Source organism: Astatotilapia calliptera, chromosome 23, assembly GCF_964374335.1.
Source record: "Astatotilapia calliptera chromosome 23, fAstCal68.1, whole genome shotgun sequence".
Lineage (NCBI taxonomy): Eukaryota > Metazoa > Chordata > Actinopteri > Cichliformes > Cichlidae > Astatotilapia > Astatotilapia calliptera.
Genome location: NC_137443.1, coordinates 14396696 through 14423607, shown reverse-complemented (window position 1 = coordinate 14423607; position 26912 = coordinate 14396696). Strand labels below are relative to the sequence as shown.

Here is a 26912-nt window from a genome sequence, read left to right as displayed (position 1 = left end):
TAACAGTTTACCTCATGGACAGTTGTTATGGAGGCTGGTTTTCTGGACACATGTTTCTGTTGTGATATTGCATTTTAACATTGCAGTCTATGTGGATTAACTCACTTTTGAAGGAAGTTTAAAGTGGCTGTTTGGGGAACTGCAAATTCTATTTAGCTCTATTTTAGCTCCAGAGGAAATGAAATGAATGAAAGGGCTAATTAAAGAGAGACTCCATTGAATTAGTCACTTTCTTTCTCTCTTAAAGTAACTGCACACAGGATATGAGGTTTGCAATAAGGAATGAATGAAACTCTAATGAAATGTATGTTTGTGGTGCACTATAAAAATGTCAGATGCATTGCTTAGCAGGCTCCAGGTTTTTCCATTTATAATTCTAGATTGGTTATGATTGTGAGATATTAAACGTCTCTCTTGTTCTTAGACTCTGAGGTTTTTGATTTTGGCTGTAGAATTGGTTGAAATTCCCTCCAAAAATGATTTTAGGGCTTAAGGAAAAACCTAAACATCGTGGCTTTTTGTGCTTTAGTTTTGACCCCTTTTTAAAAATCTGTCTTTCATAGAAGGATGAATACATCCAATCGGACCATCTATGAATACATACAGTGAAAACAGAAGGGAAATGAAGGGAACGTTTACAGTCAATATCAATTTAAATATTTATATATAAATATTAAAACGACAATAGACACAGGAAAAAAATGAATGATCAAAATAAAACAGGAAGCATGAAGATGGGAAGTGTCATAAGGTTTGGGGGATAAAACACAAGCACAGTGACCATGACGTTTACCTAAACATAGCTGCTGTTACACTAAATATACTTTTTTTTAAAAATACGCTTTATATATAACTACCTATTTCTACTTTGAATAGTGTTTTATGAGTGTGTCATATAAAAAAACATTTTCATTAAATTATACTTAAACCCACATCCTGCTGGCTAAAATCTGAACTGTACAAAGTAATTAAAATTCATTGTCTCTGTGCAGGACTGTGGCTGCCACCAACATGAATGAGACAAGCAGTCGCTCGCACGCCGTCTTCAACATCATATTCACCCAGAAACGCCACGACACAGAGATGGATAACACTACCGAGAAGGTAGAGGATTTTTATCTGATCCTCACTGAATTTGTTTAACATCGAGTTGCTGTCTTGGTTTATCTGCCCTCTGACTGATGACGCTGATTTAAGTCTTGATGGGACGTGGAAATCAATGACTCCTTGAAGGTCATGAGGATAATTCTTAAGCTGTTTTTTTTAATAAGGCCTGTCTCTATAATAAAGATGAATGCCTATTGATTCTTTTTTTGTGTTGTTGAAAGCCCATGTGTTGCATCTTATTAATTGGATTCTACTGATTTGGTGTGTGCTGTTTTAGGTCAGTAAAATCAGTTTGGTGGATTTGGCTGGCAGTGAGAGGGCCGATTCTACCGGAGCCAAAGGGACCAGGCTAAAGGTGAAAACACTACAAAAAAAAATCTTAAATCATGTTTATTTATCTGACTAAATCCATGTTAAAGCAGTCTGTGCTTACTGTCATCGTAATCCTTATCTGCCTACTGTTCTGTCACAGGAAGGAGCAAATATCAACAAATCTCTAACCACGCTGGGGAAAGTCATCTCTGCTTTGGCAGAAATGGTCTGTATTAACCATTTGTTGTATTTTTTAAGGTGAAGTCGATTTTGTGTTGGATAAAAATTACAGTTTCCACTGTCTCATTTCATTTTAGGGCTCTGGGCCGAATAAGGTGAGTGATTCACATGTTATTATCCTAATTCATTATTTATTTGAACCTATAGTAAACACAGAAAAAATTAATTCATGCTGACTTTTTGTGTGTCTTTTATTTATAAACAGAATAAAAAGAAGAAAAAGGCAGAAAGCTTCATTCCATACCGAGATTCAGTTTTGACTTGGCTACTGAGAGAAAATTTGGGTATGAACACCGTATTTCAAAGGCATTGAATGTCTCTAATATTTCTAACATCACTGTGATATGTAAAAGAATCCCTCCAGAAAATCGTGCGTCTGAACCCCAAAAGCTAATCACTTTTACATTTTAATGCAAACCACAACTTTTCTGTTAAATGTAAGATTTATGTTGTACTTATGTAATTGTACTATATGTAATCAAATGACATTTTTTGGGTGTAGCAAAATCTAAATTTTAACTTGTTCAGACAGAGTGTTTTCCTATTTTCCTGACACCACATTCATGCAGAACTAGTGACAATCAAGTACACATTCTGAACTCAAAGCATAAATTTACATCTGTTCTTCTCTGTCAGGGGGAAATTCTCGAACTGCGATGGTTGCTGCTCTGAGTCCAGCTGATATCAACTACGATGAGACCCTTAGCACGCTCAGGTAAACAGAGCAGACAGCACATTTTGTGCTGCAGATTTTTCCTCCCACACAGCTGGTGAATGTTGCTTTGAAGGACACCGGTGTTGGTGAAACGCAGGCATTGTGTAATCCACGTTTCCCTCAGAGGTTTGCCTCACTTTCACACTTCAAACATCCTTCACGGGTTGCAGCTGCAGCTCCGGGCTGCAGAGACGGGGATGTCGGGGGAATTATGAATGTGTATATATGTGTGTGTTTCTCCTCACACACCTGTGTCTCAGTGATCTTTTGCATTCCCAGGTATGCTGACCGTGCCAAACAGATTCGCTGTAACGCTGTCATTAACGAGGATCCCAACAACCGATTGGTGCGTGAGCTGAAGGAGGAGGTGTCTCGCCTGAAAGAGCTCCTCTTTGCTCAAGGCCTGGGTGACATCATTGAGAGTAAGGGACCATTCATTGGATTTATGTGCCCATTATCTGTAGATTGAATTTTAAATTGTTCATAATGGTCTTGGACCCTTTTTTTAAGAGTCAGCCTCAGCTCAGCCCACTCACAAACAAATTTGTTCTCCCTGTGCTCACAGAAGCCGTGATGTACTCACAGACATGTTGATCTGTTCAAATAGGCCAAGAAGCAAATTAAGAACCAGCCAGGGCAATAAAATCAGTGGGAAGAAGTTAATGAAAATGAATAGATAGCAAGTGGTTTCAGACAGCAGTAGGACCAAACTTGGCACGAATGCATTATTCTCCCATTTGTGTCTAAAAACAGGCTGGAAAAAATGGTGTAGGCGTTGTTTCTAGCATTAGCATCTGAAGCTAACACATCATACCAGCTATGTGAGAGGAAATGTTTTGCCTCCACTCCTGTCCTTAGACAGGCAGGGTGCTCTTACATAAATAACACAGCACAAGTTATACATCTCCTTATATTGGGAAGTGAATTCATCTTGATTAGGTATCATCTCAGTAGCACTTTTTTATGTCAGAAACCATTACAGATACCACAGCCTCAGTTATCCACAAGCACTGATATCATATTCCCTTTCTTAGGCACCTGAACAGTTTATAGTGTGTTTGGTGGAACACAAAACTTTTGGATGAGCTGTACAGCAAACCATATATTTGTTCAAATCATTTAAAAATGGTTGAAAAAAACAAATATGGTCAAGAGTTCCAGCTCAGTAATGTAAAACAGCATCAGCAGGAGAATCCTAGCAGCCTGTTTGCACAAAGACACAAAGTTGAACAGTTGATTTATAGTAGAAAAATTATCTATAGAGGGTGAAACTGTTTTGTAACTGGCTGTAAACATTTTTGAATATATGAATATTTTAACATGGGATTGATTCATTTTTGGAGCCAGCCTCAGGGTGACATTAAAGGAACTGCAGTTTTTGATACTTCGTTAGAGGTTGATGCTCACTCATGACTCACCTCTCCTATGCATTAGCTTAGACTATATTACACTTGTTTTTCCCAAAATGTAATCCACTAATTTTGGTTAATTTATATAATTATATCTATATAAGTTATAAAGTATATATAATTTTGGCCAGAACATATAGTATTAGCTCATTGCATCTCTAATCTTGATACCACTTTTACTGCAGTACTGCAAACAGATGTATTAGATGGATGTTATATTATTTTGAAACCATGCACAGTTCCTTTCCCAGAGAAAGATCAGGATTAATGTTTGGAGCGCATAGAGCATATTAAGACTGCAGTGCTCAGGTGTTCACCAATAGCTAAATGAACATTTTTACCTGTGGAGAATTTAACTAAAGGTGTTGTGCTGTCTCTCTGTCTCTTCTCCCAGCATATCGAGCGTCTGGTGCTGATATCGAGGGTTTGAAATGTGTGTTCTCTGTTTCTTGCTTTCTGGCTTTGCAGCTTAGAATCGCAGCTGATTAATGTGGCAGTGTTAAAGTGGTTTTTCAATGTTCTCTGCAGCACCAAAGGAACTGTTCTGATTGTTTTACATGATTTTTAGTGAAACGCGAGAAGCTAATGTTAATGAAATACAAACAGCATGTTTTCCATCCCTATTCAGGCTTTGCTATATTATGGTGCTGTAGAGATCTGAGTATGACTTTATAGATGCACTGATAGGTCAGCGGAGCAATATAGTATGGAAGCTTGTGCACCATAATGGGATTCATTTCATCTTTAATTTCCCTGACGTAGAAATTGTGACATCCATTTCCTCTGGCAGGTCTGTGTGTGTACGACGCGCTTTATTTTTCCGGCAAGAAAACACACATATCACATAAAAAGATTTAATGACACATGCAATACAGTGCAGTAAAGAATTAAATCCCCTAATATATTCTAAGCAATATATTCACAAAGCATTTAAAAAATAGATAACGATGTAATAAAAATCTGAATAAACCTCAATAAACAAACTTAAAAGTTTGGATGTTGTGAGAAAACAGAATGCAATAATTTGCAAATCTCATAAACATATTTTTATTTTCAATTAACAAAATAAAACAGTCTAAGAAAAAGATGACCTCATCTTGAACTTGATGGCAGCAGCACAATCAAAAACGTTGGGATAGGGTGATTTCCCACTGTGTAGCATCCCCTCTGCACTCTTAACAGGAAAACGTTCCTTCCTTGTCTGATTGAGGATTATAGTCCTGTTATTAACCTGTTGCCAGTTAACCTTATTAGCAGCAATATTTCCCTTAATTTTTTCCTCTTAATTGTTTCTTCCTTCCAAATATTCTCATGAAAGAGTAAAAAGTCTCAGTTTAAATATTTAGTGTTCTGGGGTTAATGGAATATGCGTTTATGAGATTTGAAAATCATGCTGCCTTTATCTCCATTTCAAACATTATTCCAAGTGGGGGTTTTTTTGTATTTTATAATGAATAAATTAAAGAAAACGTACAGTATAGTTGGTCAATAGTAGCAATATAATTTGAACAGAAGTAAGCTATGTATTTTTAAAAATTATAGTACAGCTCAGTATGTTTATTAAGGTCTTTTTAAAGACCACACTGGCAGCAGCACATATAAAAAAATGTTTTTATCCTGTTTTAGCTATAAAGCTATATAAAAGTGGACCAGGTGATATAACACCTTTCCTGTGTTAGATCCCTAAGTTCTCAAGTTCCCTGAAAAAGGTCATTTGTAAAAAATAGAACTTTTAAGAGAAAGAAAATGTCTCTACTTTAAAAAGATATTTGGATAATTACCTTGTTACATTTCCCTTTACAGTTTACGAATCATCAGTCTGTCAACGCCTGTTGGCAGGCAGGATAACAGGGCACAGAGGAACGATAAGATGAGGGTGATGATGTAGTCTTCAGACATATAATCACTTACATAATAGTGGATCTTTTAGGTCTTCTGCACTTTTCATGCCATAGATTTTTACAGTCTTTCCATAATACACAACTTAATTAACCGCAGAGGCAATATTATGTGATCAATCTTGGCGAGCCGAAGCCTGTCCAGATGGATGGGTGTGATACACTTGGCCAGTTTATTGCTCTGTGTTGCCATAGCAGCAGCAGCAAGGTTGTTATTATTGCTTTCTGCTCAGGCCTTTCAGGTGCCACGATAAATCCAAGATAAAGCTCTGAACAGAAAAATATAAGGGGCCCTTTTTTATGTGTTACTTTAATAATAGATTTACCCAGAAATTTCATTCAAAGCTAATCAGACAAACTCATCGCTGTGTCTGATCCTCTACCAGAGAAATGGATTTCTGCTTCCAGTAATTTGTTTGACATTAATAATTTCAGCAAAGCATGCTGAGCAGTAAATGCATCTTGCTGCTTTTAGATAATAATCTTAATTGAGAGTTCTGGCTTTCTAATGTTCTGTGCAGAAAATAAGACGCCATTAAAAATGAGTCATCGTGTTTGCGCACACAGGCTCTGCAGAGCTCACGTACTTTGTTGTTTTCCATAACTGGTGACAGTTTTTAATTTTTTGGTAGAGATGCTTGAATGGGAATGAGTAATGGAAATCTTTTCTCATGCTGCTCGAACAGTTTCTCAATGGTTCTGCATATCACGCTGTGCTTGAAGTTTTGTATGGTAGCTACATTTTCGTTGAGTCGTCTTGTGGCTGGATGGCCTCCTTGTTGCATCATTTGAGTTGTCTGTGGCTTTCTGCTGGTGCTGCCCTCGCTTCTGTGCTACCAGTTCAAATTTCTCTCTGTAAGTTAGATTTGTTTCAAGACACGTGTCTTCTTTCTTTTCTATTCTCTTCTCTTCCTTTTCTGTCTGCATTTCTCCGTCCTTTTACTCCCTGTTATCGATTACCCCAATCCCCGCTTCCTGTCCCCACTCCCCACGCCCCGTCCCACCCTGGCAGACATATCCGATTACAAGAACAATAACAATAAAGGCCAAGCTGTGAATCAAAGGGATGATCTCTCCACAGTGACCAATGCCATGACGGGGATGAGCCCCTCTCCATCTCTCTCAGCCTTGTCCAGTCGGGCCGGATCTATTGCCAGTCTGCACGATCGCATCATGTTCAGCCCAGGCAGCGAGGAGGCCATCGAGAGGCTGAAGGTGAGCACAAAACCCAGTTTAACCCCCACCCCAGTCTTACACAGTCAGGAAATAAAACTTCAGTGAGATTCACCAAGCATTTGTTGAGGTTCAGAGTCTTTCTAATTGTGGGCAGATTCAATAAAAAAGTTCAAAAAACCAAATTGGTCTTTTATACTTTTTGCCTTTCTGAGCATTTCCAGTAGATTATAACCAAAAACCTGATTTCCTAAAAACAAATGGGTCTTCAGAAATTCCCAGAGCCCAACAAAATGACCACCAACAGGCTTCCCACGCGCATATTTCTGACCAAAACCCAGACTAAGGCCATTACACACTGAGCATATTGTGAAAATTCTGAATTTTATCGATGCAAACACAGTACACGTTGCATTTTTGCAAAGAATTTGTGGGACGTGTACTCACAGCCCACCACAATGCAACTCAATTCATCAAAGAACAGCAGAACTGGCAACCAGTTCTATTCACAGGTTCACACCGAGCACATGTGACAGACGTGAAAAAGGCTCGAGACGCCGTGGCATCTGTCACACGTGCTCGGTGTGAACCTCATCTGTGAAGAGAATGGGGCTCCACTGGGACACCTACCAATTCTGGTGTTCCCTGGTGAATGCCAATCAAGCTTTTTATGAGCAGTGTAGTTATAATTAAAATGATGCACCAAGGAGGACAAGCAGAGCAGGGTCACCCCAGGCCCCCCTTTATCTGTGTCCCTGGCTCTTTCGGCCATTTTAATACTCAATGAAGCTCTACGTTATGGCACAAAGACATTATATTCACACCCTTTTTTACATGCCAACATAAGGTCATCTAATGAAATCACAGATATGGGTCATTTAATTTCTGCTACTTAAAAAAGTAAGCAATTAAGTAAGCTAATAAAATACTGGAATTCTATTGCTTCATTGCTGAATTTGGATGTTTCTTTGCATTAAGTCCAGATATAGTTATTATTTAAATGATTATCACCACACTTTTTTATTTTTTAACGTCAGGAAACAGAGAAAATCATCGCTGAGCTCAATGAGACCTGGGAAGAGAAACTTCGCAGAACAGAAGCCATTAGAATGGAAAGGTAAGACAACCAGATGCTTAGTTTTATTTTAATTTATTTTATTGCATTGTTTAAATTCCTCTTTAAGATTAAACTTTGGAAATACTAAAGATGCCAAAACAGGAACAACATCCTAATAATTCAAGAAAAGAGAAACACAGGAGGATTACAACACACATACAAAAACTTAAATGCTGTAAGATGAGAGAGGTAATATTCAAAGGAAAAAAAGGACAATTTCCTGAATTAAAATTTCTAAATTTCCAAGATTACAGTTGTTCATTTGCAGGAAAATATATTTCTTTAAAAAACAAACTTTTTTTTGTTTTTATGAAAGTTTTATAAAAGTTTTATAAAAAATAAAGAAGGTCTCTAAGGTTAGTAGTAAATATTCAAAGTTTCAAGGACATTAAAGATATTAAAGTCAAAACCTGCAAAAACTAAAGATAAAAAAGCATAAGAAACCTTGGTGTTCTGAGATTAAAGTCACAGGCTGGATAATCTCACCTACACCACAGCGGCCATCAGGAAACGCTGTGTTAACGTTGTGATTCTGGGCTCAAATCAGGAATAACGTCATATTGCACCAAATGCAACCTACTACAGGCTAAGCTATAATCAACAAGAAAACCAAACTGATGTGGCATGTCCTCAGGTTACAGGATTGTAGAAGCAGTGACGTCTAGCTGTGGTTCTGTGATCAGATTGAGCTAATCTGGCAAAGTAACTGTTTGGCCAAAAATAAAAGCTTCCGGTGATCTGAGTATAGAGCAATTGGTGCCACTTCCAGAATAATATTGGGTCTATGCTTTATTTAGGAACATTTCTCATTGAATCAATGTTTAAAAAAAGTATATTTACATTAAAAAAAATATCTCACTTGGTATGCTGATGATATTCGTCAACAGAGAGGCCCTGCTGGCCGAAATGGGTGTAGCAATGCGAGAAGATGGTGGAACAGTTGGTGTGTTCTCTCCAAAGAAGGTAAAAGATGTATTCTACTTCTCCAAAACCACTGTGATATAATCCTTACCGCTTCGATTATTCACTGCTGTGCTTGTTTATTTACCCCCAAAGCCCACTGATAGCCCTAGAAAGCCCGAGCCCGTGTTTATCGACACAGTCGGGCTGTTTTCCCCCAACGAGGTTTGTAGCTCTGAAGTGTTTAAAGTGTCTCCTCTGATGAGTGCTCGAGCCTCGTCGAGGCAGATCAGACGAGAGTTTCACTGTTTCATTAAGTGTTATCCTAAATCTACTTCATTACTCACTTCAAACACTCCCTCACTGCACCGAAGGCAGCCATGGGTGTAAACATGGGGGAAAAGATAATAGCAGTGCCCTAATTTCAGTGATTTATGGCTGCTTGCCTGCAGCCCCAAAACATCTGACTTCATTAAACACTCCATGCTGGGACGCTGTGGGGAGTGACTGCATGGTTTTAACTATTGCTGATTGTTTGATGTTTCTTACTGGGAGAGCTTGTATTTCAGACCACCTGTTGTGCACAGCTGACATATGTTATAATGTAAATAACATATGGATGTTGAATGACTCATGCATATTGCTTACCGAAAGTTAACAGTGAAATATTCCCCGTTCTGTGTCAGACGCCTCATTTGGTGAACCTCAACGAGGACCCTCTGATGTCTGAGTGCCTGCTGTACTATATCAAAGACGGGATCACCAGGTTAGAGGCTGACATTTTACAGTGTAATAAGAGGAAGGTGGTTCTCACCCTGAGAGGACAAAACCACTGCAGGGGAGACCATGAGAAAATGCAATGTAAACAAATGTGATTTATGTAGAAAGTAAAGTCTGCTGAAGCTGTCATGATGACCTTTATTTAATTAAAACCCCACTTGGATCCTTTTTATTATTAGATGCCTCCCATATTATTGCGAATGACTCATAAAAAGTGTGGGGTCAGCTTATGATGAGGGCACACCAGAAAAAGTTTAAGAACTGCTGTATTAGAACGATACTGATTAAAAAAAGGACATTGTTTTTATGCTAATCTAACTTCAAGAGACAACAGGCCTGCATTGTAAACATGTTCTCATCACATGGCGTCATATAATGTTGTGTCAGATGCCTGTGCCTCACTGGCACTAAATGTTCTCCGCCAGCGGCCCAAATGTGGCTACATAGGCCACCGAGAGATAGTGATCCCCATTTAGAGACCCACATTTTCCACAGAAGGTTGGTCACAGGTTTATCAGCCAGGAGATTGTGGTTTGTCGCCCATTTTGACCCTTGTATTGTATTTAGTACTTGTTTTTTTTCACTACATACACTGATTTATATCATAAATGAATATATTCATATACATAAACTGTATATGAAAGATGGACATGCCATAAAGCTGTAATGGTTTTAATAGGCAGTAAGTGGATGAGAATTCCTGTAGTTGTTAAAAAGAAAAGGCGTATTTCTTGGTCCCTGTCCTCAGTGAACACCTTCCTGATGAGATTATGGGCTTAGATGCTAGCTTCAATTAGCCACTATGTGATTGTACTCTGTCACACTGATGTGATTTCAAAAGGAGAAGTAGCAGAAGTGTCGCTCTTCAGAAATCACCGCCTGGTTACTAAAAGAAATTCACTCAGCTTGATGTGAGCAGCTTCCTGCCAGAATTCTTTTTTTTTCTATGGATTCATCAGCCAAAGTAAAGGTATGGCTGGCTAATGATGTAGCCCAGCTAAGGAGGAGGCCATCAGTGATTACTTCCTGTGACACTGTCACCACCATGAGCCTCTTGTCACGGTGGATGGACGCTTTCTTCTGCACAGTGATACGATCTGATGGTGTAGCTTTGAACTGTTCACAGTAACGTTTGTGAATTTTTAAAGTAACCAGGTCATGATTTCCGAAAACAAACATTGTTACTGTGTTTTGGGATTGGGGTTTGGTTTCAGGTGCTTTCAGCACATCTGTATAGCCCAACAATTTAGATGAATAAAAAGCACGACATGCAGGAGGAAAAAGACTACATTTGATTTTGAGGTGAACTGTCCCTTTAAATGAAAAAGGACTAAATGTTACATAGATGAAGTGTGTCATTAACTTGCTTTTATATATATTCATACTAACTTTTATGTATTTTAGGGTCGGTCGTTTAGATGCCAGCAGTCGCCAGGATATAGTCCTCAGTGGTCACTTCATAAAGGACGAGCACTGCACCTTCACTAGTTCTACTGGCCCAATGGGAGAAAGTGAGACTTGTATCTGTGCACATCAAAGTTAAATATTGCTGTAATGTTGTCAGCAAAGCCTCATATGGAATTTTCTTTTCTTGAGCAGCAGTAATCCTTGAGCCTTGTGAAGGAGCTGAGACATACGTTAATGGAAAGAGGGTGACAGAACCCACTGTTCTGAAATCAGGTAGGTGCAACCTGTGCCATAACTAGCACAAACATTATATGCATAGATGTTGTACTTGTACTCTCTGATCTGATGTGATGCCCTTGCAGGAAATCGCATCATCCTGGGGAAGAGCCACGTCTTCCGTTTTAACCACCCTGTACAGGCCCGGGCTGACAGGGATAAGAACCCATGTGCCGAAACCCCTGTTGAGCCTGTGGACTGGGCCTTCGCTCAGAGGGAGCTGTTGGAGAAACAGGGCATTGACATGAAGCAAGAAATGGAACAGAGGTACGCCTTCAGGAATAAAGATACAGTAAAAGTCCATTTCTGGAACTTAAGGTAACAGTTAGTATAAAAAAAGGACCAGGTTTGCACCAATTCTTCTAGATTTTGCTATACCTATTGCAAGGTGCAATAAGGAAACAGTTTGTCCCAATGCACAGATAAACTGAATAAAATGTGTATTTTTATTCTTAGAGTAGATTTGAATGATTGATTGTCGTTCCTATCTTTCCTGTTTTACGTCAGAAATCAATCCCTGTCTATAAATAGTTCTGTCGTCTCCTCAGCCTGCTCATTTTTGTTTGCTCTGTTTGTTCCTGCCACATTTTTGTGCTTTGGATTACGTTGTTTCCACATGTTTTGGATCTTCTTTTTTTCTTTTGGACTTTGTTCTAATTTGGGCTCAGCAGTTAAGCTTGTGTCTTAATTTAACAGTCTTCGAGGGTACCACTCCAGAGACCCGCAGCTATTTCTAAAACTGCATTCAGTTACTTTTTAATATTTTCTGAGTCTGAGACTTCTGAGCAATTTATGAGCCAGTCTTCATGTATTAGAGAAAAAGCATCAGATAAAGCAGTGAGGTTAAAAACAGTGTAACCATGGACTCTTACATGGTGTGCATAATCTATATAGCTTTATCCCCACTGTTGCTACTGGCTGCTTTGTAACCCACCTCCAATCCAGTTCCTCATTTTAATGCTCAAATCAAAGTCATATATATCTACTGTCATTAAAGTCTGATCTTTTCTGTGCTGGGGTCCTGCATTCAGGAAAGGTGGAGAAGTCAGGACATAACTTCCATATCTCCAAATGTAGATGACTACAGATGGAGTGAGAATTTGCTTTTGTGGTCCTGTGACCGAAGTTGCCACTTTACCCAAGCCTGAGGCTTCTTTCTCAGTATCAATGGCTTAAAAACACACAGTGAGGTAGGGCATCACCCACCTACATCAAGTCTTTTTCGTTCACTTTGTTTTTTTGTCCTCAGGCTGCAGGAGCTGGAAGATCAGTATCGCAAAGAAAGAGAGGAGGCCAGCAACCTTCTAGAGCAGCAAAGACTGGTATGGTAATGAGAGTTCAGCTTTGACTGCTATCAGCAGTAATCATTAAAGTAAAACCAACAAAAAAATCTATCTGAACTGTCTTACACACAGATGTAGCTGCAGTTTGTATATTTCAGTATTGGTATCTACTGTTTATATTATATAAACTGTATTATCAGTGAGCAGATTTACAGAAAATACCAAATAAAAAAATTATGATGGTGTTTTCAGATCAAATGTGAAGCAAAGTTCACCTTACTGGAATTTCTAGGCAATTTTGCAACTCACAAATATTACTCAGCAGGAGAAAGAACCGATACCTGGGATTACATAACAGACACATTTGCACAGTATGCACAGTTGTACGCCGCGACACATTTTTCCGCGCTTTAAGTCTAAATGCAGTTTTTTGGGGCCTTTCATTTCACCAGTTATTAATGATTAATTCAACGTGAATGGCTTGTTCATGTATTTAAAACTTTAATTATAAATTATTAGGATTATGAAAGCAAGCTGGAGGCTCTTCAGAAGCAAGTGGACCGTTATAACCCAGAAGCCCCTGAAGAAGAGGAGGAACCGGAAGAAGAAGGTAAAAACAATTAATACAAAGACACATTTATAAATCTATATTAGGGATAATCATACCTTCATCGAGTCCTCTTTCTGGCCTACAGTGCAGTGGACGGAGAGGGAAAGAGAGCTGGCTGTGTGGAGTTTCCGTAAATGGCGATGCTACCAGTTCACCTCGCTGCGTGATCTCTTATGGGGAAATGCCATCTTCCTGAAGGAGGCTAATGCGATCAGTGTCGAACTTAAGAAGAAGGTTAGAAATGTCATTTAGACTGATGAATATATCCACAGGTCTACGCTGTGAAATGGCTCTTTGAGCATACTCGTTCTTCCCCTGCAGGTGCAGTTCCAGTTTGTGTTGCTGACAGACACTCTTTACTCCCCCCTGCCTCCTGACCTGTTGCCCCCAGAGGCAACTAAAGACAGAGAGAAGCGACAATTCCCACGTACTATCGTGGCAGTGGAGGTGCAAGATCAGAAGAATGGAGCAACTCACTATTGGACATTAGAAAAACTAAGGTGGCTGAACATGCACGCAAGTCTTTGATGAACAAAATCTTAAACTTATCTTGGTAATCAAAAATTCATTAAGTGTCGCACTGAAACTCTTGTTTTAGTGCTCTTCAGTTTGTAAGTCAGTTTCTTTTATTGCAAACATTCGCTTCAATAATTGCACTTCCAAATTAAAAATATCTACCAACCTAATATCGAACAGCAATAAAAAAAGAGCCATGCTTCAGTGTCTTCCTCAGTGCTATTTTATTTCTTCCAAGCTGTTTACTTTTACTCATTAACACCCTGCTCTGTTTCTTTTTTATGTCTTCATTGTTGGTGCTTTCTGCAGGCAGAGGCTAGATCTGATGAGAGAAATGTATGATCGTGCTGCTGATGTGCCCAACAGTACTGTGGAGGACTGTGAAAATGTGATGACGGGAGGTGACCCCTTTTACGATCGCTTCCCCTGGTTCCGCCTGGTTGGCAGGTAAATACTGAGTCCAACACATCGGGACAGGAATAAGAAATACAGAGGCCAAAAAGACCAGTATTAGCCATAGCTATCAGAAATTTAGGATATAGGGAGGCTGCTGTCCACTTTTCCACTTGCAGGACGTCGTTCCTGAGAGTTAAAGTTCCAGGCACTTGGGTTGGAAATGCGGCTTTACTGTGTGTGGAGTGTACTCCGAAATGATGGGGACACCTGCATTAATTATCTGCAGTTCATTCAGTCTGGTGTCCCTACTTGTCAAACTTTGTATTTCAGCCACTATAAAACCTGCCAGTACAAACTGAAGTAACTGTATCAAATACATTTGATAACAATACATCCCAGCTAATGACAGAGCTTTCTACATCAATGGGAAAATCATCTATGCAAGATTTGAGAAAAACATTTCGTCAGCCCTCCTACTCAAAACCTGTTGTTTCTTTCTCTTCCACCTTGGCACATGGCCTCCCAGTGTCTCTCTCTCGCTCTCACTCTCTCACTTGCACCTGTTATGTAATATTAAGCGTCTCACTCCAGCCTTTAATGTTATTCAGCTCCTGCAAGACATGGAAACATTGGAAACTGTGCCCTTGAGCTGTTCTTTTTCAGGTTTTCAATCTGTCTGTCCATATTATAAAGGTGAAAGCAGGTGTATATTTATCCAGATGCACAACATTTGATGTTTTCAATGCTTTTAATAGTTTACTGCTATTTTATACTATATCCTTTACACTTGCAGTTTAAAAAATTTAAAAAATGTAGCTGCTGTCGAGAACTGATGGGTTGAATTAATGCATAACTATATACAAGCTCACTTTGTACATATGTGGCTGATGTGATAACTCAAAGTGACTGGCCATTTTCAAATGAAATCTGTATGACGTTTAATTTCTGTCATTACCTTTAGATGCAATTAAGCAAGCCCGTGAGCAAATGATCTTATTTCACACACATAAATATTCACTGCCAAAGCTCAGTTGCAGCATATAGAGTACCATTACAGTAATCCAGTGATTGCTGGGAGTAAATCCAACTGTAACAAGTGCCTGTTAACAGGTTGGTCACCAGAATTCATTTTGTGAGAAAATATGGTGTCAAACAGCACTGTCTACAGCAGGAGTGGGGGCACTCCAGGGCTCAGTGGCCGGTGTCCTGCAGGTTATAGATATCACCCTGGGTCAACACACCTGAATCAAATGATTAGTTCATTATCAGCCTCTGGAGAACTTCAAGACATGTTGAGGAGGTAATTTAGCCATTTAAATCAGCTGTGCTGGATAAAGGACACATCTAAAACCTGGACACTGGCCCTTGAGGACTGGAGTTGGACTCCCTCGGTCTATAGAACTGAAGCTGTCATTTAAGGAGGTTCTTTGCATGTGATCCCTTAAAAAGTGATCAATCATGGGACAGAGCTCCTTTGATGATTGGCTCACTTGGCATGATTAACTTTGGTTCCTTCCCCTGCTCACTTTTTTTTAACAGTTTAGATTACAGTTACCTGCAAGAGCGCGCATTCCTTGAATTGCCTTCTTTACATTTTATTCATCTTAGCCTCTTCTTTTAATACGCATGTGTAAAAATCTGTACTTAAAACAGTAAATTTGAATTCCCCTGACACTCACCAAGCAGAAACTTACATGTGCGGTTAAATCTGCGCATGAGGACTGGGCAAATTACAGTGAATACCTGTGTAGGTGAAATAATACTTGTTTTTGACATCTATATCCCACGATCAGCACAACATTTGTAGCTTTCTGCAGTCTCCCATCTGTCTTCTCTTTCTCTGCTCTTTGCTCAACACTGAAACAAACAATAAAAGCTGTTTCTGACTCAGAGGGAAGAAGGTTTTCTCCTGTGGATCAGTGCGTCCCTTCTCTCTAACTGTACTAACCTAGTTCCCATGTCTCTGGCTGCACCAGAAATCCCATTTTCAACACATGCATGAGCGAGCGCATGAGTGACCCCACCCCATCCCCGACCCTTTCCACCTCTGAAATTACTGAGCTGGCTGACTCGCAGCGGGAGGGTCGCGGGGAGGAGGAGGAGTTGGAGGATTTGGACGACCTGGACGATGATATCTTTTTGGACGACCCGAGCTCCGAGCTCGGGGTAGAGGATGATGATGATGATGATGATGATGATGATGATGAGAGAGAGCTCTGCCGAGGCTCCAGCGAAGGCCTGGATCCCTTTTACGACCGCTCACCATTATTCAGTGTAGTGGGAAGGTTGGTGAGGTTTCAGGAGCATGCTGATGGAGGAAACTAGCTCTTTCACGCTGAGATGCAAGGTCCCTTTCCCTTGGCAAACATCAGGGTAGATGGAACAGTATTCTTGGAAAAGCAGTGAATAATAGCGTGTATATCTTCACATAGCCCTCCTTGAGTTGTGGGCTGGGCATGCATAAATACACAAAATATAACCATAGTGTGCTTTGTTATTTTATGTGGCAAACATGAGGTGTGATCTTAAAGTGATTCTCTCCATAAAAATTAAAAAGCAAAGCATACCTAAGTTGATTTTTGCCAAACACCCCTGTAAGGTTATCTCTTTGTGCACCTCTGGATAGCTTCCAGCATGACAGCAATGTTTATATGACCAAGACTGTCTTTATTTGGCCCAAAACCACAGTTCAGCTTGTTCTCAGATGCCACTGGATGTTAAAGTAAAACTGTGCATTTCCAGTCAGTGCACTGTATTTTGTGAATTTGACATTTTGAAGCTACATTATTTGCATTTTGGCAGCTGCTATGTTGTTTATTTGGACCCCATAGTGATCATATCGGAGGTTGTAATGCTTGAATTCATCAAAATTGGTACAGAAATTTATTGGATGGTCTTTATCACAGAGGTCAACATTAAAATAGCATTTTAACATGGGAGTCAGTAGGGATTGACTTGCTTTTGGAATCAGGATAAGTGGTTACTAGTGGAACCGCAGGCTTGGCCCTTGGATGCTGGCTCATGTTTTCAGCCCTGCAGCATCTCCTAATCCAGGAGACTGACTTAGTTCTTGGACACTCTTCCACTGAAAAAAGCTCTTTGGTCGTTGGGTTGTAGATAGAGATCCAGCTCTCTTTATTAAGGATAATCCTGAACATGAACGTAGTGACCTAATTTTCATAAAGTCCATGGCAAATCTTCAGGTGAAAGTGGTCATCCATCAGCCATCCAAAGAGTGATTCAAATAGACGCTACACTGCCAGCACTCTAAGGTTACACAAGGAGATGACCTTGAAGGGGAAATTAGTCAAACTGAAGTCTTCTCCAAATTACTGTCCACCTCAGAGATCTGCTGGTTCAGTGTTAACACTGGCATGAAGCATTTCAGTTGGAAATCTGCAACCGAAATTTGGAAAACAACTTTTCCTACATTTTTTTTTAATTGTGGTATTTCCTTTTACTGATTTCCTTAAACACTTGCTTACACTTGCTCAAAGTCAAACCAGACCCTTTAGTGTCTTGCCTTAGCTGTCACAGTATCTCTAAATCTTGAGCTGAAAATGTTGAGTACCACACCATGCGGACACTGGAGTAGACATTTCTGGACTTTAAGGTCCATCTTTTCCTTTTTATCTTTAATCTCTCTTTCAACTAAATGCTTATTTTTCTTTGCTTTTGGAGTGGGGGTATACAGTGGCTCGATGCGTCTCACTCTTACTTAAGTTCTTCTTAAATTCAGTCCAGAGTGGGTCCATGTACGCTTCTTGTTTCTATGCAGTGCTGACGCTGAACGGCTGTTTGAAGTGTATGTCAAATCATAGTGGCTTATAAAAAAGAAAAAGGACTTTTGACTCCCCAAAGCACTGATGCAGCTCAAGAAGTAGATAGAGGTCTGATGTGCATAGTAAGAGGAACAAACAGCGAAATGTTCTCACCGTGCTGTGAAACCTGAATACAGTTGAAAGAATCTGAAAATTTTTGAGCTAAGTGGTGTTCGAACAAAGACTCAAAATCTCAAGATGAAAGAGCTGGTTTCTGCAGCAGCTGTCTCTTTTAGGCATGCCAGAGCACAAGTCTTTTCATTTTGACCTTTTTTTTTTTTTGTCGGTTTTTACGTGAATACGTCTGATGATGAACTCGTACCCCTATTTTGTACAAATTACCACTCCGGCCCAGGAGGTGCACTTTGATTTCTGATGTCATTCGTTGGTTTTTGATGTAGCATACAGTCTATGAAGCTGTTGGCAGTTTTGATTCAAGCTGAGCCATGTTCCGTATGATGATTTCTGTTCCATTTGCTTTTGATTCCTTTTGAGTCAAAAAGTTGAAAGCATTTTTGTTCACCTTTTTTGTCCTGAGCATGCCTTATTTGCACCTCACCAATCTTGTCATAAGCCTGTCCTTTTTTACGCTGTCCACCCTTAAATGTCTATCCCTATTGGCTTGTGAAAAATGTGGATCAGTTATTCTATTATTTTTAAGAAAAGCATTTCTAATGCAGCTGTTCCCAAATTTCTATTCTCAAAGAAACATAGTCTGTAGCAAAGTGCTTTAAGTTCTCAGTTTGGCTTTATACATTATATAGAGTCATTGTCATGATAGCATGTGATCATAAAGCAATGCATTAAAATGAATTCATTGCTTACGACGAAAACATCTGCTATCCAGCAAAGTCTTGAGCTGGGTTCTAATTTTTAAAGTTAATAAAAAGAATTGAAAGTTTAGCCTTACATACATGCTCCTTAGCCTCACTATCCTTCATCAGTACAACTCAAAAATTTAGGGTTATTGCATGTGACCCATTATTGACCTGATTATATAGTCATTATTGGATGATAAGGATAAGCCCACTCCAAAGCAATAGTAAAGGGCAGCCATGGCCGTCGCAAGAGCAGTCCCAGCTTCTGTTTGGTTGCTTTGCAGTTCTGTGTTCTGTTGTCCAGTCCAGTGATTTTTATCAAATGTGGCACGTCTCCTTGGTCTGGTTCTTGTTAATGCTTTTTTTTCCCCTTTTATTCTCTCTTTGGCTTCCCATGCAGGGCTTTTGTTTATCTGAGTAATCTGCTGTACCCGGTTCCGCTCGTCCATCGCGTGGCCATTGTCAGTGAGAAGGGAGAGGTAAAGGGCTTCCTTAGGGTGGCAGTACAGGCCATATCAGGTAAGGCTCAAATCCTCAGACTCACGATCGTTGAAGCGATTGACGGGACAAGCTGTGTGTGATTTCTGGAGGGAGTGAGGTGAAGGTTCTTTGTGTTTCCCTCCAGCTGATGAGGAGGCTCCCGACTACGGCTCCGGAGTGAGGCAGTCGGGCACTGCCAAAATCTCCTTTGAGGATCAGCAGTATGAAAAGGTAGTGAAAAACACACTATAGTTATTACAGTTAGTTTTCACAGTGTAGGATTTACTTCTGTATACAGTTGCCGTCACAATTTTTGTGATTTTAGGTGTTTACAAAAAGAGTTGAATTACACGCTGTTCTAAGGCTTCTTAACATTTGTAACATTTTTGTAGAACTCGATGTACCCTCTCAATAGATTTAGGGTTTTCTGGCCATACAAACATGCTGGTCAGTGGCTTTGACCAATCACTTATCTCGAATGTAAAGAAAGGATCCTGCCATCATACAGCGCTGTGTCACCAGTGTAGACGTTTACTTCACTCAGATGGCACCAAACTGTTACTTTTGCTAATATTCCTGCCTTCTCTCCAACTGATAGATGTATTTTGTATTTTTTTTTCAATTTTAGAAGAACTTCTTTTACCATTTAAGTTTCCTTTGATGCATTTTCTGTATTTATAGAAACAGCCTCCAAGTACAAGGGCCAAACTCTGAATCATCTCCAGACCTTTTATCCACTTATTTTATGAAGAAATTACCAAGAAATAACCCATACCCGTCATTAAAATTGCCTTTGAGAGAATTCCAACTACATCTGAAATATGTGACTATATTTAGAAATGTGTTATTTCTCTACAATGAATGCAATAGTGGCGCTCAAATTAAGAGGGAAATGCAAAATAAAGCCCTCGTTATCATATACAATAAGTGAAAAATGTTTTGGTAGACAACTAAATGAGTAAATGATGTAACTGTTTAAAAATCTGAGGACTGTTCACCACTCTGCTGTGCTCTTGTAGTTCCAGTCAGAGTCCTGCTCTGTAGGACTGTCCCACACTGGGATTTCTCAGGAGGAGCTTCGGATCGTGGAGGGAGAAGGGCAGAACGCAGAAATGGGGCCGTCAGCTGATGAAGTCAACAACAACACATGTGCGGGTAATCGTATTTTACGAGTGAATGGACACATGTTCTGCGTGTTTGCTTGTGTCTGTATGTGTGTGTATGTGTGTGTGTGGTCTCCTTTTTGGCTCAGCAGACTGAAAATTCACAGGAAAGACTTTAAAAGAAATTATGTTAGATAGGCTTGGATTTAGAGGGCAGACAATGGCAAACGGTGGCTCATGTGGAAGACGTATAAATTAGCCCAAATGCTTGTCTCCAATTTCTTGGTAACTCCAGTCCATTCCTGGTCTGTTCCAGTAGAATTTATTGACAGTCAGCTCAGCATCTACCTGGAATGCAACCTACCCAACAAAAACATTAAAAAGAAGTGTCTAAACATCACTGAGATCTGTTAATGAGTAAAAATGTGAAAAACTTGTCTTTTGAAGTCTTTGAAAACACATTTCTTTACTCCTAAAGAAAATTTACTACTAAATGTGGTTGAAATCTAAAAGTGGTTGAAGTCCTCACCGACCTCCCCTCAGACAACCAGGAGATTTGAACCCAGATGCTTCTTGCTCTTTTTTTATTAACACTAATGAGATCATCTAATGGTCAGAATGATGCTGTAAAGTATTCTGCGCCAGACATTTTACAAATAAAAAAGATGCAAAAAACAATCAAAAAAGCAAAAACACCCACTAAATCTAATAAAAACACACAAAGGAGTAAAAGGAGAGGCCTTTTTAAACAGCAGGGATTTATATAACATCCATACAGTGTTATACAATCTTGCAGTGTCTTTCACCTCACGTACATGTATGCAGTATTTACCAAAGTCAAAGTGTAGAATGAACAGTGTCTGAATTTCTTGATCAATAAAATAGATCACTCTAAGTAGATTGATGATTTATTCATTGCCTTTAGATCAAAAAACTAGAATATCAACACTGAAAAGTCAAGACCCTTGCTACTGGGAAACCTTTAGGTTGTCCAATATCCTCGAATAACAAAGCTTAATCTTTAAAAATTAAACATGAAGGTCACGCCCACCAACCAGATTTAGGTTAGGAAAGAACTTTCATGGATGTCTAGTCTAGTTTCCAACCTGCGTTTATTTTTCTTTTTTCCTTTTTCTTTTTTGTGGTTCCTTGCAGCTGGATCAGATGAGGTGGAGAATCCACTGAAGCCTGGTCTGGATGGAGCACTCGATACAACTCTGGAACATCTCAGGATCGGTAATATTTTTACCTTCAGAGTGACTGTCCTGCAGGCCTCCAGCATCTCTGCGGAATATGCCGACATCTTCTGCCAGTTCAAGTAAATTGCTCTTCACAATATTTCCGCTGGAGATTTGTGATCGTTGGTGTTCTTTTTACTGTTTTACATGCAAACTTTGCATTGATTACTTTGTCTTTAGCTTCATCCACCGCCATGATGAGGCCTTCTCCACTGAACCCCTAAAAAACACAGGCCGCGGCCCTCCTCTCGGCTTCTACCATGTGCAGAATGTAAGAAGAGTCGGCTTGTGTCCTGCACAGCTTTATGCATTGTTCTGTATTTAAGAGTTTAGGCACTAAAATGGACTGTTTTTGTTTTTGTAGATTGCTGTTGAGGTTACTAGATCATTCGTGGACTACATCAAGACTCAGCCAATTGTGTTTGAAGTCTTTGGCCACTACCAGAAGCAGCCTTTTCTTCCTCTTTGTAAAGATGTCATGAGGTACTGTGTTTGCTTATAGCATTTACTGCATTTATACACATACTATGATGAATATGCTTGCAATTCTTTATATTCATACGTAACTGTGTGTTGTGACACCCAGTCCACTACGCCCCTGCAGGAGACAGTTTCCACGAGTGATGCCTCTCTCCAAACCAGGTAAATAAGATGCTCTGCTCGTGTCTTATCATTTATTTTTGTTGTATTGCTGTGGTACTCGTCTGCTTGCAAGTCGTATCATCTCAGCTTCATGTTGTTGGGTGCGAGCAGTGGATCCTGACGCCTCGTCGGACCGGGAGAAATCGCTGGAGCTCATCCGATACTTGGTCCCAGATGTGTTCAATGGGTCACTGGTGGACTCGCTGTCAGGCCACGCTCTGTCTGCCGCTGGCTTAGCTGCTTCCTTCCTGCTGGAAGGAAACGAGCAAGCTCAGCTGCCAGCTCCACCCATCTCTATCTGTTCAGTTATTAAAGCTCAGAAGCCGGGTTGGTCACTGATCGGTCAGATCCAAGAGAATCCTGCAAGTGGAAACCCTTTTTTATATCGAGTGTTTTTCTTGGTGTGACTTAAATGAGCCAAGTGCATTTTAAAAGCACTAAAAGTATCTCTTCCAGCTCTAAGGTTTTGTGACTGAGTCGCCTCATAGATGAAGCACTAACACAAATATTCAGTGTCAGTTACTAGTTGCTACTTGCTGTGTAGTAAAACTCAAGTTAATCGATATAAAAGGGGAGTTTTCATGTGTCAGGATTCTGCAGTTGGATTGGCTCTCTTGTACTGTGTGTTCACTGTTATGTGGTGCGTTCTCCTTGCAGTTCCCTCTTTGAGCTCCTCTTGATTGGATCACAGTGCCTTTCTTCTATATTAGTCTGCCACGAATGAAACTCTCTCCGATGGGAATGTTAACTATAATGTACATTGTGGTGCATATGCATGTATAACACACCTGAGATTTATCAATCCCTGGGAGAAAATTCACATGTTATAATAGGAAAGCAATCAATCCAAGGAGGTAGAAAACAAACAGATGAAGAATTAAATGCAGCAAAAAGGCAACCATTTTACAGGCTACAAATTTGTCTCACCTACTTTTAACCTGTAACAGTACAGATATTTAAAGCAGTATATGTCTATCTGTAGTGTCACATCAGTTTTGAGCTGGCTACATTTTTAAAAACATTTTAATGAACAGCTAAAAACTAAAACCTGAACAATATTGGTGTTAGTTATCCACCAGATTGTTATTTCAGTTATTCCATTGGCTAAGAATTATATTGCATCTCTAAAAGTGACACTTGAAGCACCTTTAATATATATAAATACATAGTAACTCCCACAATGCATCACATTATACTGTATTTATTCTTATAAAATTGATTTCTGCTTCAGCTTGGGACAAATTTAAGGGATGCATGGATTTTTTTTCTTTACCTCTGAACTGCTTTTGGGCACCAGTGGAAATTAAAGGATTTCTTTAACTCTTAGTCAGTCTTATTAACATTATAGACTTACTGTACAAAAATGTTACTATTATCCATCAGGCGACCAAGCTTTTATAGAGATTAAGATGTCTGGCATTGTAAATATCCCCACTTGGTCACCTGAACGTTAAAGTGCTTTACAGTGGGGCAAAAAAGTATTTAGTCAGCCACCGATTGTGCAAGTTCCCCCACCTAAAATGATGACAGAGGTCAGTAATTTTCACCAGAGGTACACTTCAACTGTGAGAGACAGAATGTGAAAAAAAAAATCCATGAATCCACATGGTAGGATTTGTAAAGAATTTATTCGTAAATCAGGGTGGAAAATAAGTATTTGGTCAACAACAAAAATACAACTCAATACTTTGTAACATAACCTTTGTTGGCAATAACAGAGGTCAAACGTTTACTATAGGTCTTTACCAGGTTTGCACACACAGTAGCTGGTATTTTGGCCCATTCCTCCATGCAGATCTTCTCGAGAGCAGTGATGTTTTGGGGCTGTCGCCGAGCAACATGGACTTTCAACTCCCGCCACAGATTTTCTATGGGGTTGAGGTCTGGAGACTGGCTAGGCCACTCCAGGACTTTCAAATGCTTCTTACGGAGCCACTCCTTTGTTGCCCGGGCGGTGTGTTTTGGATCATTGTCATGTTGGAAGACCCAGCCTCGTTTCATCTTCAAAGTTCTCACTGATGGAAGGAGGTTTTGGCTCAAAATCTCACGATACATGGCCCCATTCATTCTGTCCTTAACACGGATCAGTCGTCCTGTCCCCTTGGCAGAAAAACAGCCCCATAGCATGATGTTTCCACCCCCATGCTTCACAGTAGGTATGGTGTTCTTGGGATGCAACTCACTATTCTTCTTCCTCCAAACACGACGAGTTGAGTTTATACCAAAAAGTTCTACTTTGGTTTCATCTGACCACATGACATTCTCCCAATCCTCTGCTGTATCATCCATGTGCTCTCTGGCAAACTTCAGACGGGCCTGGACATGCACTGGCTTCAGCAGCGGAACACGTCTGGCACTGCGGGATTTGATTCCCTGCCGTTGTAGTGTGTTACTGATGGTGACCTTTGTTACTTTGGTCCCAGCTCTCTGCAGGTCATTCACCAGGTCCCCCCGTGTGGTTCTGGGATCTTTGCTCACCGTTCTCATGATCATTTTGACCCCACGGGATGAGATCTTGCGTGGAGCCCCAGATCGAGGGAGATTATCAGTGGTCTTGTATGTCTTCCATTTTCTGATGATTGCTCCCACAGTTGATTTTTTCACACCAAGCTGCTTGCCTATTGTAGAGTCACTCTTCCCAGTCTGGTGCAGGTCTACAATACTTTTCCTGGTGTCCTTCGAAAGCTCTTTGGTCTTGGCCATGGCGGAGTTTGGAGTCTGACTGTTTGAGGCTGTGGACAGGTGTCTTTTATACAGATGATGAGTTCAAACAGGTGCCATTCATACAGGTAACGGGTGGGGGACAGAAAAGCTTCTTACAGAAGACGTTACAGGTCTGTGAGAGCCAGAGATTTTCCTTGTTTGAGGTGACCAAATACTTATTTTCCACCCTGATTTACGAATAAATTCTTTACAAATCCTACCATGTGAATTCCTGGATTTTTTTTTTCACATTCTGTCTCTCACAGTTGAAGTGTACCTCTGGTGCAAATTACTGACCTCTGTCATCATTTTAGGTGGGGGAACTTGCACAATCGGTGGCTGACTAAATACTTTTTTGCCCCACTGTATAAAGACATACATATGCATTCTCTCACCTAAAGGATGGTTCAGACTTTTATTTCTTTACACAGAGCGATCGAAAATGTGCTAAATGAAAAAAAAGCTTCTTGTACAGTACTGAGTGGGTGCTCCTTCCCTGAATCACTGATTTCCTTTCTTCTCCCGTTTCTCTTTCCTTTGTAGGGTAGGTAGCTGTTCTCCCCGCTGTTAGCTGCTAGCCTGCACTAGGTTTACCCCTATTGTGCCTTCTTGTATAATCCTCTTTCTAATCTTTTTCAACGCAGTACCTGCCACCAAACTGACGGCCATGACCCGTCCACAGGCAGGACCCTGTCACTGTAAATATGACCTCATGGTTTTCTTCGAGATCTGCGAGCTGGAGGCGAACGGGGAGTGAGTATCCCGAGTCAGCAGAAAATTGGGAGAATTTGATGGGCCACAGAAATCTCTGAGACTCTCTTTTTTCTGTCATTCAGCTACATCCCTGCAGTAGTGGACCACAGAGGAGGAATGCCCTGCCATGGCACATTTCTTCTGCACCAGGTATCTTAGTCAGGCTGGGAGCAAATATGTTGCAGTCAAATCAACTGTCATCAAAGGATCTTTTATGCCTGAAGATATTCGCATTTGCCCTCTCATAGCTCTGCTCTGAGAGGGCAAATGCAATTCTACCCAGAATGACGCACATCAAAATCGTCTCCAATTTGGTCTTAGTAATTGTAGACAGCCTGTTCAGTGGATGTGTCACGCTCTGCAACCTTTGAAAAATGTCTTAAAAGCATATTCTGTGTGCTCACTCTATCTTTGTTCCTTCTTCAGGGCCTCCAGAGGAGAATCACCGTTACTATTGTACATGAATCTGGAAATGACATAGAATGGAAGGAAGTCCGTGAGCTTGTTGTAGGTAAGACTGATGTTCAGCTTCTCTAAAGCTGAATACATTTTACCAATAGTCTGTATGAGCTGTTCTCACTGAGGCATTTCTGCTTTCCCAGGACGTCTGCGCAACACGCCCGAATCTGATGAGACCATCATTGATCCTAATATTCTATCTCTCAACATTTTATCTGTTGGATATGTCAGGCCCCTGCACGATGACAGGTATGTACTATGCTTAATGTTTGAAGCAAATATTTTTCATTTAAATAGCAAACTACTGTGTTCCCATAGCTTTTTGAATTATATGGCAGCTCAGCTGAATTTGGAAACCACTTTACGGTTCTGATGTTTGTGAGTCTTATCTGAGAGTGCGCGTTACTGCTGCGGCAGCTCCTGCACTGGAACACGACACACGGCAAATGCATGGCACATATGGGGTGACCAGGTGTCCTCAAACTTCATTTTATTAACCCGTTCTCCCACATTTTGATTAGCTCATGTTTACCAGAGTCAACAGATGCTTGCAGGAAATATGTGGCTTGAAAATAAGTGCGCTGATTTATGAAGTTACCATAAAACCTAAAATGATTTGGAAACAGAATAGCAACTGAAACAGAAGCTAACAGTTTTAATGCTTTCTGGAAAAGACAAATGAAATAAACAAGTATGTAAAGACCATTAAAACAAGCCTTTGCTTCCATTTGTGCTCGTAAAAAGTAAACCATATTT

General features: G+C 40.1%; 1 protein-coding gene across 19 annotated transcripts in view; it reads left to right on the top strand.

Annotated features, from left to right (window-relative positions):
• The window catches only part of kif1aa (kinesin family member 1Aa), a 48568-nt gene that overhangs the window by 13148 nt on the left and 8508 nt on the right, over window positions 1–26912 (top strand). For 3 of the 19 annotated variants that reach the window (XM_026157851.2, XM_026157850.2, XM_026157849.2), the window contains exons 7-39: window positions 993–1104; window positions 1385–1462; window positions 1580–1645; window positions 1737–1754; window positions 1865–1943; window positions 2296–2374; window positions 2654–2796; window positions 4178–4216; window positions 6694–6896; window positions 7892–7971; window positions 8859–8934; window positions 9558–9637; window positions 11056–11162; window positions 11251–11331; window positions 11421–11601; window positions 12584–12656; window positions 13137–13227; window positions 13313–13461; window positions 13549–13727; window positions 14053–14190; window positions 16116–16424; window positions 19179–19297; window positions 19404–19489; window positions 20278–20407; window positions 21517–21679; window positions 21780–21870; window positions 21964–22082; window positions 22186–22241; window positions 22353–22568; window positions 25589–25697; window positions 25781–25847; window positions 26124–26208; window positions 26300–26405. In XM_026157851.2, the coding sequence (XP_026013636.2) occupies window positions 993–1104; window positions 1385–1462; window positions 1580–1645; window positions 1737–1754; window positions 1865–1943; window positions 2296–2374; window positions 2654–2796; window positions 4178–4216; window positions 6694–6896; window positions 7892–7971; window positions 8859–8934; window positions 9558–9637; window positions 11056–11162; window positions 11251–11331; window positions 11421–11601; window positions 12584–12656; window positions 13137–13227; window positions 13313–13461; window positions 13549–13727; window positions 14053–14190; window positions 16116–16424; window positions 19179–19297; window positions 19404–19489; window positions 20278–20407; window positions 21517–21679; window positions 21780–21870; window positions 21964–22082; window positions 22186–22241; window positions 22353–22568; window positions 25589–25697; window positions 25781–25847; window positions 26124–26208; window positions 26300–26405 (3708 nt within the window). The remainder of the gene's footprint in view (window positions 1–992; window positions 1105–1384; window positions 1463–1579; window positions 1646–1736; window positions 1755–1864; window positions 1944–2295; window positions 2375–2653; window positions 2797–4177; window positions 4217–6693; window positions 6897–7891; window positions 7972–8858; window positions 8935–9557; window positions 9638–11055; window positions 11163–11250; window positions 11332–11420; window positions 11602–12583; window positions 12657–13136; window positions 13228–13312; window positions 13462–13548; window positions 13728–14052; window positions 14191–16115; window positions 16425–19178; window positions 19298–19403; window positions 19490–20277; window positions 20408–21516; window positions 21680–21779; window positions 21871–21963; window positions 22083–22185; window positions 22242–22352; window positions 22569–25588; window positions 25698–25780; window positions 25848–26123; window positions 26209–26299; window positions 26406–26912) is intronic. The other 16 variants (XM_026157855.2, XM_026157854.2, XM_026157853.2 and 13 more) reach the window with 9 other exon arrangements.